The sequence below is a fragment of the Apodemus sylvaticus genome, chromosome 1 (genome assembly GCF_947179515.1).
Source record: "Apodemus sylvaticus chromosome 1, mApoSyl1.1, whole genome shotgun sequence".
Classification (NCBI taxonomy): Eukaryota; Metazoa; Chordata; class Mammalia; order Rodentia; family Muridae; genus Apodemus; species Apodemus sylvaticus.
Window position 1 is genome coordinate 180240691 of NC_067472.1, and position 15130 is coordinate 180255820.

A 15130-nucleotide genomic window follows, 5' to 3' on the forward strand; every position below is an offset into this window, starting at 1 on the left:
TAGAGGAAACCTGGCTGAAAAAGTTCCCTAAGGCATGGGCAGAAACGGGAGGTTTGGGGGAAGCAAAACGAGTACCCCCATCATCATTAACTTAAAGACTGATGCAGTTCCTATTGGGTTGTGGCAGTATCCTATGAGTAAAGAGGCTTGGGAGGGCACCACACCTCACATACAGAGGCTCATGCAACTAGGTATCCTAATACCCTGCCAATCTCCCTGGAAGATTCCACTACTGCCTGTCAAGCAGCCTGGTACCAACGGTTACCGGCCAGTGCAAGATCTTAGAGAAGTTAATAAGAGGATTCAGGACATCCATCCTACTGTCCCTAACCCTTACAACTTGCTCAGCTCTCTTCCTCCTCACAGAAAATAGTATACTGTTCTTGACCTAAAAGATGCATTTTTCTGCCTGAAGCTGTACCCCACGAGCCAGCCGATTTTGGCTTTTGAATGGAGAGACCCAAAGTTGGGACAGGTTGGACAATGAACTGGGACATGACTGCCTCAAGGGTTCAAGAACTCCCCAACTCTCTTCGACGAAACCCTCCATTGAGATTTGACTCTGTTCAGATCAGAGAACCCCCAAACAACTTTGCTGCAGTACGTTGACGATTTGATTTTAGCTGCTGATAATGTACAGGAGTGTACGCAGCGGACTGAGTAACTGCCAACCGAGTTGGGTGAGTTGGGGTACCGAGCTTCAGATAAAAAAGCCCAGATATGCCGAACAGAAGTCACTTACTTGGGATAGACTCTTAAGAAGGAGAAGCGATGGTTGACAGAAGCTAGGAAGAGAACTGTGACCCAGATCCCCACTCCTACTACTGCAAAGCCAGCGAGAGAATTCCTGGGCACTGCAGGTTTCTGTAGATTATGGATTCCAAGATTTGCCACCTTAGCAGCACCCCTTTACCCTCTCACCAAAGAAATTGGGGCTTTTTCATGAACCCCTGAGCATCAGAAAACTTTCAAAGAAATAAAAAGTCTTTACTCAGTGCACCAGTCTTGGCCTTGCCTGACTTAACTAAGCCTTTCACCCTCTAAGTGGATGAGAGAGCAGGAATTGCACAAGGGGTCTTGACCCTGTAGCCAGTGGATGGCCATCTTGCCTGAAAGCCATCGCTGCAGCAACCCTACTGCTCAAGGATGCTGACAAACTGACCGTAGGACACCAGGTAACTGTAGCCCCCTGACAGGTGGATGATGAACGCCCACATGACTCACTATCAAAGCCTGATGTTAACTGAGCGAGTGACTTTTGCCCCACCAGCTATCCTCAACCCTGCTACCTTAGTACCTGAGGCAGAAGACTCTCTGCCTGTACACAAATGTATGGACATCCTGGCAGAAGGAACCAGAATGCTGAAGAACCTCACAGACCTGTCCTGGCCAGGGTCCCTTAATTGGTATGCAGATGGCAGCAGCTTCGTGGTTGAAGGTAAGCGGAAAGCTGGGGCAGAGGTGATGGACAGAAAACAGGCCATCTGGGCCAGTAGCTTGCCTGAAGGAACATTGACTCAGAGGGCAGAACTGATTGCACTAAACCAAGCCCTGAGATTGGAAGAAGGGAAGTCTGTCAACATCTACAGGGACAGCAGGTATGCTTTCGCCACCACACACATACATGGGGCAAATTACAAACAGAGGGGGCTACTCATGTCAGTGGGAAAGGACATTAAAAATAAAGAAGAGGGGTCTTGAGAGAAGGCTCAGGGGGTAAGAGGACTGACTGTTCATCCAAAGGTCATGAGTTCAAATCCCAGCACCCACATGGTGGCTCATAACCATCCATAAATACATCTAGTGTCTAAACACAGCTAAGGTGTACTTGCATATAATAAAAACAAAGAAGAAATCCCGAGTTTACTAGAGGCATACATCTACCAAACAAATTGGCCATTATACATTGCCCTGGCTACCTAAAGGGCCAAGATGCCATTGCCAGAGGAAATCAGATGGCTAACATGGTGGCCAAACAAGTGGCCCAAGGGACCATGATCCTTATAACCAATCAAGGGGCCAAAGAGTCCAAAAACTATTACAACATCAGAGAGACCAGTTTCAGATACACTCCTGAGGATCACCATCAGATGGAAAGATTAAAAATAGTACATAACTACACCCCCTATGGAGTAGCAGAGACAGTAGATGGGAAATCTATCTTACCCTGAAAAGAGGGACAACACTATGTCAGCAATCTACATCAACTGACCCACTTGGGAGCTAAGAAATTAAAAGACCTTATACTCCACTCCGACTATCATGTCATGGGCCTCTCAGATATTGTTAAAGAGGCAGTACAAAATTGTAAAGCTTGTGCTTTAACCAATGCTGCACATCATATAGGCACACCTGGTAAGCACCTGCAGGGAGATACGAGAAGTATTCTGGGAAGTTGACCTCACAGAAGTCAAACCAGAAAAATATGGTAACAGATACTTGTTTTCATAGATATTTTTTGAGGATGGGTGGAGGCCTTCCCCACAAAAAGGGAGATGGCCAACATGGTGGCAAAGAAGATATTAGAAGAAATTTTTCCAAGATTCGGCATCCCTAAGGTAATTGGATCAGACAATGGCCCTGCTTTCGTTGCCCAGGTAAGTCAGGGACTGGCCACACAACTGGAGATTGATTGGAAATTACATTGTCCTTATAGACCCCAGAGTTCAGGAGAGGTAGAAAGGATGAATAGAACATTAAAAGAGACCTTGACTAAATTAGCCTTGGAGACCAGCGGGAAAGATTGGACAGTCCTCCTTCCTATTGCCCAGTCCTGAGTAAGGAACACCCCAGGGAAATTCAAACTCACACCATTTGAGGTCCACCATGGGGAACCAACCCCTTTGGCAGAAGCAGGAGGGATTTTTGACACTGATGGTTTTTTTCCCAACCCCTTTTAGCCCACTTAAAGGCCCTTGAACTTGTCAGAAAGGACGCCTGGGAGCAACTCAGAGGTGCCTACGAGCTGGGACCACTGAGGTGCCCCCACAAGTTCCAAGTGGGAGACTCTGTCCTGGTCTGTCATCAGTGAGCAGGAACCCTTGAAGCCTGGTGGAAAGGACTAGGCTGGCCTTGAACTATTAGAGATCTTCCTGGCTCTGTCTCCCAAGCACTGGAATTGAACGTGTGCATATGCAGAGGAGTCTGTGCATGGTAGGGAGCTGTGTGGAAGCTCAAGACAGTGTGGGAGTCAGGTCTCTCCTTCCACCACAGGGATCCTGGGGGTGGGATTCAGGCTGTAGTTTGGGCTGGGTGGCAAGGACCTTTTTACCCACCAAGCCTTCTCACTGGCTGTTGTGTGACACTACTTCCAGGAAGACGTAAACAAGTCATTCTTCACTAAAGATAGGGAGTCAGTAGCGAAAGGACGGATCCCACAGAAGACCACAGGGTGACCCAGTGGGTTCTCCCGGGGTTACTGACAGGAGCAGAACTGACTCAAAGACAGCTGCAACACTAACACACCAACATGGGTGACAGTTCACGAAGCTGGGAGCCTAGAGCATACTGCACACCCTGCGGAGAGCTCAGTGTGTTGGCTTGGATGTCAGACAGAGAAAGATCTGGGAGGTCATATAATACTGATTCCTTCTGGCCCCTGGTGGCTCTGACTCTACAGGCTGGAGAAAGCAACTAAGTCCTTGAAGGCACAGTAGCTTATGTCACTCTGGAGCAAGTCCCCAAAGAACTGGGTGTGTGTGGGCAGGGGTGGGTAGCTGTGTTCTAGGGAGCATAAACTGTCACTCATGTCCTGCTCAGACTTTGAGGTCTCACATATGACACCGGTAGGCTCATGGGGGGCTGGGACACTATCTGCTTAAGACCAGGCCTACCTAACCCATCTGTCGCCAATCTCCTGGGAAGCTCAGGATTCTTAGTTTTTGTAGTGCTTTGATTAAGTCCCAGGCCAGCAGGAGCTAAGCTATGCAACAGATGGAGACACTCTTTTTTTTAATCTGTAGAAAGAAGCATGGTAGTCAAGCCTCCAGGTCCCACATGTGTAGTGAGAAGAGTTAAGTCACATCAACTTGACAGTCCCTAGACCACCCCTAGGTCCCAGAGAGGCAGGAGGCCCCCCGTTAAGAAGCAAGCTGTGGCTAGACACTGGTGAGTTGGGAGCCTGGTTCAAAGACATCAGGCCTCAGTTTATGAAAGATGGCCTCCTCCTGTGCTGTTTGGTTTGAATCTGGTTTCCTTCTGTACACAGTTCCTGTGCTGGAAATTTAGTCCCCAGTGTGGTAATATTAGAGATGGTGTCATGAGGAAGCAGGATGATTATGTCTCTGGGGTGTTGCTCTAGGAAGGGACAAATCCTATAGACTGGGTGAATAAGGCCCTGGGTACTTTAGGCTGGAGAGCACTCACACACTGACGTGACCACATGACTCATGCTATTTCCTGACTCCATGCTGGTGAGTGGGTTCTCAACAGAGGTTAAAAAGTGAGGCTGCAGTTCTGTGGACCTGGAGCCTTCAATATGATGAGTTTTTCTTTATAAATACTCAGCTTGTTATTTTATCACAGCCTTAGGAAAAAGAATAATACACTTTACTCTTTGCAGCGCATGCCCTGTAATGAGAGAGCCTGCCCCCGCTGGGCCTTCCATAAGCCTCTGCATCCTGAGGAACCTATCTGTATTCTTCTGGGTATGCCTGGTGGTGTGAAGCCTGGGACCCTTGTGAGGACGTGGCTCATTGATGGAGCAGTAAGTCACATGACCTTAGGACTGGCCACAGGGCAACTATTTGCTGACCAGTGTGGGAAAGGACTTCCTGCCACATTCAAGGAGCAGAGCCACAGGACAGGTTCTAAAGCTCCAGCACCCTGGGTCCAACTCCGTGTAACACCCTGTGGGAAAGCAACTGGGTTCAGAACTGGGTATTTGATATTAGGACAAACTGAGTTCTGGTTCTGGCCAGGTTCCACACTGATTTCAAGGCTGAACTTCTGTTCACTGTGATGGGTGAGACACCTCATGACAGCTTTGCCGATAGGGAGTTTTATTTTTGTCTTCTAGATGGGGCACAGAAGCCAAGACAACAATGGATGCCCAGACACATGCACACACTGCACAACTGGCTCATGTCCCAACACTGGGGAGCAGGGGCAGAGTCTGCTGTTTAGAGCCTGTGTGGTCCTCAGCAGACCCTTGGTGTCCCTCATCCTACTCAGTTCCATGTTCCTGGGGAGTTCAGTCTAGAAGGTCACGTATGTACCCTGTGGACCCTGTCCCATAAGAGTGACAGACACTGTGGTGCAGTGAATTTGGTCTCAGCATTTTCTAATGCATTCTGTAGGGCATTTTGGCAGCACCACAATTGAGAAGTGGCACTTTAAAGTCCCCCTCGTTGTCCCTGCAGTATCCTTCAACCCAATCAGACCCAACCTGGGATCTTAAACTCCAGGCTCCCCTGTGAATTGCAAGGCTTTTATTGTTGGATTCCTGTTTTTAGACACTGTGGGGCAAGGGGTCATGTTTTCTGCATCATGCAGGTGAGCAGGCAAGTGGCTTCCTTGAGTCTTCCTTGAGAGCAAAGAGGTTCCCATCAACAATAGGGGCTGGCTTTAATTCTTTCCTGCAAAGAGAAAGCCAAATGAGGCCTCAGAGGGAAAGGAGAACTCATGCCCCACTGACCATGCACCGAGAAACCTCCTGGAAGGACCTGTAGCCTGTTTGCAATTTCTCTTGTGTCTCACCAGGACCAGGGAGCCTGGTCCCCAACCTGTTGAGACTAGCTCTGTAAAGAGCCTCCAATCCAGCCAGATGGGAGAGGGCACTTTGTAGGACATCATATTTACCTGTGGGACAGAAAGGGGAGGAGCTGACAGGGCTCCATGTGAACCTGTGGGCAGCTGGTGCCCCACAGGGAACTGACTCCTGTCGCATGGAGATGATGCCCCTCAGAGTTCTGCAGCTGAGGCAGTGAATTGTCCTACCAGTTCTAGGGACAATAAGGGTTCTCTTTAATTCAGTCCTCGAATGCCCCAGGCCTGGCATCCACACAGTGGCCTTGGATGTACAGAGAACAGGAAAACAGAGGACTGTTTTGGAGCTGGTGTGGTAGGCTTGATAGGTCAGGATAAAAGACCCAGGCTGGTGAAGGGTGCCAGGCCCCAAGCTTGTGCAGCTAGACTTGGGAGGCTGTGTCAGGAAGACTGATGGAGGCCACACTTGAGCTGGAGTCTAGTGTGGCTTGTCTGAGCTGAGCAGCCCGGCCCCATTCATGCAGCCTGAGAGTCCCTTCCTGCCCCATCCTCCTGCCATCCTCAATTAGGTGTGTCACATTTCTGTATTCACAGAAAAGCTTCAGATGTGGGGAGGGGCACAAGCCCCACCCCTAGTCAGACACAGAGACTCACGATGACATTGGTTATGTGTGTCTTGTCTTCCTCTGTCAACTTGCTATCGACACAGTTCTTCATTCTTTCAGCCTCTTCCAGTAAGTCAGGGTTATTAGTGTATGCTTTCACATGCTGAAGATAGTCCTTCGAATTCCCGTGAAAAAATAGTTCAACTTTTCTCTCTATTACTGGGCAAAGGCCACAATCTGGAACACAAAAACAAGGTCACCCTCCCTTGAAAGTCAGGCATCAGCATAGCCCAGGGGATAGAGGGAGTAAGAGCCTGGAGAGCCTGCATCCCTGTCCCCCACACATTAATACCGACCTCCTCCTGAAGTCAGGAGCAGGGCAGCCCCGAGGAGCACCAGAGCAACAGCGAGCTTCATGGTAATGGCGGCAGGTGCTCCCTCCCAGCTTGGTGCTCTTTTATCCCTGCCCTGGTCTGCTCAGTAGGCAGGGAGGCGCAGTGTCTGAGCCCCTCCAGGCTCCTCCCAGGACACATCTTAGACCTTCCTGGGACTCTGAGTGTCCTGGGAAGGTGTGTATTTTGGCAAGACAATAAGATCCTGGTCAAAAACCTGGCTTAGCCTAGTCCTGTTCTTAGTGATCTTAAGGTCACAGTTCATGTGATGGTCAAAGGAAAGTATGACTAGGGAGAGAGTGAAATGGCCTCTCAATCATACCGTGAGAAATAAGGCCTGTGTGCCACCATCACAGTGGGGACCTCAATGTTTAGATAAGAACCTTGCTCACAGTCTGTGTCTAGACAAGGCAGACTTCACACCACTGTCCATGTGACCCCTGCCCTGTCTCTATCCTGCCCCTGTCTTCCATTTGCTTCGTGGCTTCCCTTGAACAAGTCTCTTCAACCCAAGCTTCTCCTGCTGTTATAGGCATCTCAACTTGATCTATCTTTGTTGATTGTGTTGTTGAGATAGGATCTCTGTACACAGCCCAGGCTGTCCTGACACTATGTAGACCAGGTTGGCCTAGAACTCACAGAGGTTTTTGTGACTCTCTACCACATGACTGCTGAAGTTAAGGCAAGCACTGCCACAGTTGGCTAAACTTGACCTCTTAAACCACAGTTTGAGGTTTATGTTTTGTGGTTTTGCGTTCCTTACTTCCTCTCATTCATTCTTTCTTTTTCTTTTTTTAGACAGGATTAGTCTTGAGCTTGTAACCCTCCTGAGAAAGTTTTGTGTGTGTGTGTATGTGTGTGTGTGTGCGCGCATATGTGTGTGTGTGTGTATGTGTGTGTGTGTGTGTGTGTGCGTGTACACATGCCGTATGTTTGTGTGTGGTGGATTCAGGTTTCCTTGGGGCTGGTGGTAAGCACTGACAAAATCTGTTTACAGTGGCCAGCTATGGTGGATCATACCTTTGATTCCAGCTCTTAGGAGGCAGAGGCAGGCTAACCTCTGTGAGTTAGAGGTCAGCCTGGTCTACTTGGAGAGTCCTAGGCCAGTCAGTATTATACAGGGAGACTTTTTTTTTTATAAACATCATTAGTGTGTTCATTACGTTCATGCTGCAAGTGCCTGGTATTCATTCTCTCAGAACTAAGCAAGGATATTTCAGTTTGGAGTGACCTGGTGCCCTAACTGGCCAAAGCCAGACTATGTGTTGCTGCTCTAGCTACTCTGAATGCTGGTCCAAAAGCCAGTGTGATGGCCATTTTGAATATTCCACAGCTTCTTTGGAAAAAGTAGAGTCCAATCTCAGCGAGTTACCCCAGCTCCTGAAGGTTCAGTGTCTGTCCATCTGTGCCAGTGTGTCCAGACCAGCTTTGCTATCACAGAATTCCAGATGACACTTCAACCATCTCTACCTTGGCCGGAAGTGGAGCACCTGCTCTTCCCAACGATGGAAGCAGACTGCTTGGGCCCACTCGCTCAGCCATGATACACACTCAAGATGGCTCCTCTGGCACTGACAGTTTGGCCTCATGAAAGTCTTCCATTGAGCAGTCTGATTCTTGTCTTGCTATCAGGAATATGGGTTGAACAGACGACAGTAGAGAGGCAGCAGACAGCAAAGGCTGAGGCATGGGTGAGTAGTCATCAGGCTTAGCTGTGAAATAGGCCAAGTACCTTGAGCCTGCTGCCCTGTGGTAGTGGAAGCATTTGACAGGGGTGCAGGACAGAAGATAGAAAGGACGGGAATGAAGAGGGGGCAGAGGCAAACTCTAAAAAAGGACAAAAGGGACTGAGAGGACAGACTCTTTAGTTCCTGTTTGCCAGAAGAGGTCTAGGAATCTGTATAGACTTTGAAGATTCCACCAGGGTCTAGAGCCATCTCACTGCACAGTGCCAGGGAGGATAGGCTTCCTGTCCATGCTGTTGAGGATCTGCAGCATAGATAGACCTCAGCGTTCCATGCTAGTGTGAGGACTGCTCACCATAGGGCACCACTTGTGCCTCTACCACGTCCAGCTGTTGGGGTTGGTCTCCTGCTGCTGTGCATTCAAATGCCATGATCTGGATGCCCCCACCCTCTGATTCTTGGGTAATCTGGTAAACAAATTCTCACATATGCCAAATGTTGCTTTGTAAAATCTGCTCATCTTAGTCTGTGACTGGTTAAAAAATGTGTCTTTCTGCCAATGTTGGAGAAAAGAGTGGTATTTTGGGCTTTGTTTTTTTCACTGGGGTGGGGGACATATGTAGGGATCAGAAGACAAGAGAAGAGGAGAGAGGAGAAGAAAGAGGATGGAGAGAGAGGAAGGATGCCATGAGGCCTGATGGCTCAAATGCACATGACCAGGAGCAGTGGGGCTCGCTGACAGGCTGATGGAGGAGGAATAATGGGGAGCAACACTGAAACAGTAAGTAACACAGGGCCTATGGATTGGTCATAAGTTAAAATATTACAGAACCTGCCCAATCTAGGCTTACAGCACTTCAAATAAAATTCCAAGCCTTTGTGTTTTTAATAGAGGCTAGGTAGAATATATACTTCATTTACAGCAGGCTTTGGCTCACTGCTGCCACATGTGGTGGGCAAAGAAAGAGACCAAACTTAGCCCCAAATAGCATTCCCTTGCCTAGGCACAATCACTATCTTTGTGAATAAGAGGATTTGAAGTGGGAACTTAAGAGGTCATTGAAGAGTTAATTGTGTTGGATGTTGTTTTGCTGGAGCAAAGATGTGAAGGAGTGTTTTCCTGAAGTAAACAGGTGTGAAAGGCAAAGTCAGACCCGTGTTGGAACATTTGGCTGAAGCAGACACAGGCAAAAGGATTTTCTGCTACAGCAAGCAAGTGAAAGGACATGGGATGAAGGATTCTTTGATAATGACACACATGTATGGGTTTGACTTAAATGTGTAGTTGAGCTCTGTTTGTCAGGACTGCATAGGAGAAAGGTACCAAAATACTTCCAGTGGTGTGTTGCAGAGTGATATCAGATGAGACAGACACACATCTGACACAGGACCCATGGGGGACACATGGTTCTTGGAGGGAGTATAAATAGAACTTGACAGGCAGTGACAGAGGTTGGGCTTGATTTGCTGGTACAGCTAACTGTGCAAGTCTATTTGGTCTTGGATCTCTGCTGATCTTCTCTTCCCTAGGAGAGGCACACAAGAGAACCTCTCCTGGGATTCTTCCCCATCCCCTCCTGCTGACTGAACTTGCAGCTGGGACTTGGTTGTCTCTGCTAGATAGTGCCACCACTACTCATTCAGGCTTGCTATCCCAAATCTACCGAAATGGACTGCTGATCTTTCAGTGAAGTGTTTGTTAGTGGATTAAGGTACTGTTGTCGACATGTGAACTGAACTGAACTGCTGATTTCCAGACAACATACACAGCAGCTCCTCCCAACAACCATTTCCAAACAGGTTCACACCCCTCATAGCCTTTTGTTCCCCACTACCTCTGGTGGGTGCTTGGTTAAAAGGGATGTTAAAGTGTTTAAGAATCATCATTAATACTAGAGTGTGAAAAAAATTAAAGTTACAGGGATCCAAGGCATTCAACTGGGGATCATGGGAGAGAAGGGCCACATCTTTACTTCATTTCTTTGGACTTTGCCAGTCAACTGACTGCACTGTGTACAGATGAACCTGGAACTTACCATTTACCTAGCATGTTTGTCATGTGCAATGCTTCTGTAGGAGGAAGGACACGATTTTTCCATAAGTTAGAGCCAAATGAGAACCAGGGCCTTCATATGCTCTGCTCTCCCTGCCTGAAATGATTTTCCTTCACCTGTCTGGGAGATTTGTCACCTAAATTCCCAGACAGCATCTAAACCAGAATATCTGAAGGAGGGCCAGGTATGGTTTCAACATGTCTAGGGCACACACCAAAGACCCGTGTAGAGCCTGGGTCCCCAGTGTGGCAGTGCTTAAAAGTGTATGGCAGGTGCTTGAGAAGTAGGGTGGAGTCTCTGCTCTCTGTCTTCCATAGTCCCCTGCTGCCCTTCTGCTGTGCACCCAGGGAACAAACAGCACCAGGCCATGGATACCTGAGGTTGTTCTATATTTGACTTCAAGATTGTAGACCAAGAAGCAAATTAACCTCTTTATAATATACATTACCTAGTCTTGTGTCTTTTGTCATAGCAACACAACACAGATTACAACCCAGCAGGGTACATGATGGTTCCCTTGTGTATAAGAAATCTCCCCACCTCCACCATACTGAAGGTTCTAAACTCCACTTCCTCTTTCCTAGCTTCTCTTGTATTGGATGCCTTTTGTTGTTCTTTAGATGTCTCAAGGCTCTGGGGAGCAAGGACATCCTCTCTCTCAGGGTTAACACACATAGGAGGTCTTCACATATGCTGGTTAGACTGGCTGAAGGGCTATCTCATGTCTCACAGGTCTATAAACAAGACCCTTCTTAAAATGTGCAATACCATCTTCCCTCATAACTCAGGCTTGGCCTCAAACTGCTCCTCCTGCCATGCCTATATTACATAAGTCTTTGTGTTTGTGTGATTTGGCTGGTATTTCATTTTAAAAGTAAAGATTGTAAGTGTTTTGATAAGTCAGAATTAAACAGTTTGTTGTAAAAGGCACTTGACTGTCACTTTCTCTCTATCAGCTGATGACAGAATGAAGTTTGCTGAAGACTTACTGGTTAGCTGTGCCAAACAGGATTCACATCCGGTAAGTGTTTGGGCAATTAGGTGCCAAGTTCTGACATCTACTTGTGAACTGTCTGCTGAGCCCACTGGTGTTTGCTTTTATGGTCTTCCATGTTCCAAGGGCTCTGGAGGCCTGTAGAATGTTCCCACTGGGGGCCTCTCTCGTCTGTACAGGGTTGGCAATGGGGACAAGCACAAAGTGTGGCTAAGCCAGTGTCTACTGCTGGGTGACCCTACACTACTCTGTTTTCTGTCATGGTGTCATATCACAGCAACAGCAATCTTAACTAAGACACATGGCACACATATGTGTATGCAACAGGTGGTCAGGGACAGACAGTGAGCGCCTTCAGTTGCTCTCCACCCTATATATATGTATGTATGCATTTTACATACATATATGTGTATATACATACACATATAAATGTATATTTAAACATATGTCTGTGATTTATCTGTTTTATTTAGTTTTATTTTATGTATGAGGGGATTGTGGCTGCCTGAGTATCTTATGCAGTCATGTTTGCTTTCCCTGTGGAGGTCACAGGAGAGCACTGGATCCCCTGGAACTGGAGTTACAGATGGTTGTTAGCTGCCCTGTGTGTGATTGAAATGAATCTGGGTCCTCTTTATAGCTGAGACCACCTTATATTTTTTGAAACAGGGCCTCTTATTAAGCCTGGAGCTTGTTGATTTGGCTAGATGAACTGGCCAGTGAGCCCTGGGTGGACTCTTTGGGACTGAGGTTACCAGGGTGCAGTTTGTGCCTGACGGACCTCACAGGTTCTGAGGGCTGAAAATCAAGGGTTCAAGTGTGTGCACCCAGCAAATTTTCCAATGACTGGGCCATCATGTAGAACTTTAGAGCTTGTAATACAACTCACACCAAGGGAGGTCAACTCCTAGGAGGAACATCTATAGATCCCCAGGAATTCTTCTGTAAGATGTAAGAACACTGACTTATATCCATATTTATTTATCTGACATGCAACCACCACACCAGCATATGTGATTTCTCTTTTATAGCCCAATCCAATATCATGTTATTTAGTTTGTTGTTCAGAATTTTGATATTCATCCATTAGTAACTTTTTTGAGCTTCCTCATGCCAGTTTCCACAGACATTTGTAGGCATGTGTTCATGTGTTTGTGTGCTTGTGTGTATGTGTTTGTGTGTGTGACTGTGTATGGGCAGAGGTGCCAAGATGTGTGTGTGTTCACGTGAAGGTCAGACGACAATTTGGAGGAGTTAATTCTCTTCTTCTACCAGGTATGTTCTGGGATTTGAACTCAGGTCTTCACCTTAAATCCCGACAACTTTAATCACCGACCTCCCTCAACAGCCTTCCTCCTTACTTTTTGAGACAAGGTCTCTTATTGAACCTGGAGCTCACATGGGATTAGGCATGCACACCACCATTCTTATGGGTACTGGGAATCTGAACCCAAGCTTTTCTGCTTGCATAATAAACAATTTTCATATTTATTCATCTCTTTGGCTGCCCCTGTTTACATGTATGGGGTGCTGTGGAATAAACCAAGGGCTTTGCACATGCTAAAAGTACTCCACTGTTGTGCCTATCTCGACCAGCGAGGAAAGACGCAGCACACGAACTCTTCTTTAAGCGGTTTAATCAGGAACCTTGAACAATCTTCTGACCCCCGAGGCACTTCCCCTACCCCCTTGAATATATTATAGTGAGCCAATCCCCAAGAGCCCCGTAGCAGATGCTCATAGGCTGCTGCATGCAGAAGCATTCTAGGCGCTCAAGCTCTTTGAAACAAGGACCTGCCCATTTGTCGGGCAGCGAGCCTGGTGCACAGCCAGGCGCCATCTTTAGGGCTCGTCAAAATGGCTCCCCACAGTTCTCCCTTTTTTATTTTATTCATAAAAAGCAACAGGAAAGAGTAGAGGTCCAATCTCTGTAACCATTTTAAGGACCTTGTACAGACTCATAGCAGGGCTCGTCACCCTGTGAGGGTCAGACCAGTCTGCCATCTTTTTCTCAGAGATGGGATCTGGGATGTCAACCTGTATGCAATCTGACGTGCTCTTCTCGGGGTCTCTAGAAGCTGACCTGTAGTGCATTGCTTAGCCTCACATCCTTAGTGTGCCAATTATCCATTCATCATGGAGAGCCATACCTGAGGGGACTAGCCAGCATCCATAGCCATGAATGCTTGTGCCACCATAGTTGCATGGTGCCTTTGAGCAAACCTCATTTTGCAAATGCAACATAAGCCCACCAGACAGGCCACTACCAGCATAACTGCCATGACTCCCAATCCCGCCCATTCTTTCAGATGATTCATGGCTGAGGTAATCCAAGATTATAGCCCCTCAGCAACAGACAAATCCACTCGGGTGGAATTCACATGGACAACAGCAAGGCGAAGATCCCTCATGGTGGATTCAAAATCTTTGGACCCATTTCGTGTCATGACAAATTGGAAGGGGTTTTGGAAACACAGACAATATCCCCCATCTGGGTGCCACCTCCACCCTGCCCCAAATGAGGATCATCTCCAGCACAGGCATCAGCTGTATCAGGGAATTCTTCATGATTATCACACTTGCGAGCTAAGCGTTCTGGGATCCAAAAAGGTTCCAAGCGATCCTGAGGGAAAATACACACAGATCCTCTCGCCCAGGCCAATACTGGATCTGGACCATGCCAAGTGCCTGTAAGCACATCCTTCCACTTAATGAAACCTTTCAACGATCCACCTTTGTGACAATGATGATCTGCCGTGCTTAGACCCCCAGAATCCAAAATTCAAAAATTAAGAGTAAATAAAGCAAGAGCTATTCTCTCCTTAGAGGTACGGCCGTGGCCTATTCCCCCTTTTTGTTTTTCAAGCATCTCCTTAAGGGTGCGATGGGCACGTTCCACAATGTCCTGACACTGGGGATTGTAAGGCAACGAATGAAATAACTATATCTCCATTTGGCTACAAAAGGAGGCAAAGGAATGTCCTGTATAAGCAGGTCCATTATCTGTTTTCAATTCTTGAGGCTTACCCCAGGCCGCCCACGCATCCAAGCAATGGCCATGACATTTTTTGCTTTCTCTCCACTGAGAGGAGAAGCATAAATGATACCTGAGCATGTATCCACAGACACATGAACATACTTCAAGGTACCAAATTCTGGCAGATGTGTAACATCTATTTGCCAAACTTGTAAGGGTTGTAGACCTCGAGGATTCACAGCCAAAGAGGGCGGATGTAGATGAATTATGCATTGAGGACATTTTAATACCACCTCCTGAGCATCAGCTCTAGAGATTTGAAACTTACTCTGTAATGTCTTAGCATTAACATGAAATTTCTGATGAAAGGCACTAGCGCATTTAATTTTGGAACTCAAAAAAATGAACTGCATTCTTGTAAATTTATCCACAACACCATTACCTTCACTAATAGGCCCAGGAAGTCCAGAATGAGCCCTCAAATGAGTAATAAAAAAAGGAGTTTTTCTTTCCCATAACAGATTTTTGTTATTGCACCATATATGCCTGAATAGGGCTAGATAGTTTAATTTTACCTACAGCCTCCAATACTCTCACTAAATTGACAACGTATGATGAATCTGATATCAAATTAAAAGGAAACTGAGAATTTTGATACACGTCTAAAACGATTTGCAACTCAACAATCTGTGGAGATCCTGGCTTATATTGAAACAC

The 15130-nt window shown here is 47.0% G+C and overlaps 1 protein-coding gene across 1 annotated transcript; it reads right to left on the bottom strand.

Moving 5' to 3' along the window:
- Window positions 1–5546: 5546 nt before the first annotated feature.
- On the bottom strand, window positions 5547–6728 carry LOC127682678 (major allergen I polypeptide chain 1-like). Its single transcript, XM_052179227.1, has 3 exons — window positions 6668–6728; window positions 6361–6548; window positions 5547–5576 (listed from the first exon to the last, which is right to left on the bottom strand). Exons 1-3 carry the CDS (start codon window positions 6726–6728, stop codon window positions 5547–5549), a joined length of 279 nt encoding a protein of 92 aa, XP_052035187.1.
- Between the last annotated feature and the right edge of the window lie 8402 nt (window positions 6729–15130).

Excerpts from the sequence above, each read along its gene's own strand:
- LOC127682678 (XM_052179227.1), bottom strand. The coding sequence starts at position 6,728 with ATGAAGCTCGCTGTTGCTCTGGTGCTCCTCGGGGCTGCCCTGCTCCTG. Across the intron at positions 6,549-6,667 it reads GCTCCTGACTTCAGGAGGAG|ATTGTGGCCTTTGCCCAGTA; the intron begins GTCGGTATTAAT and ends TTTGTGTTCCAG. Across the intron at positions 5,577-6,360 it reads CACACATAACCAATGTCATC|GAAAGAATTAAAGCCAGCCC; the intron begins GTGAGTCTCTGT and ends TTCTCTTTGCAG.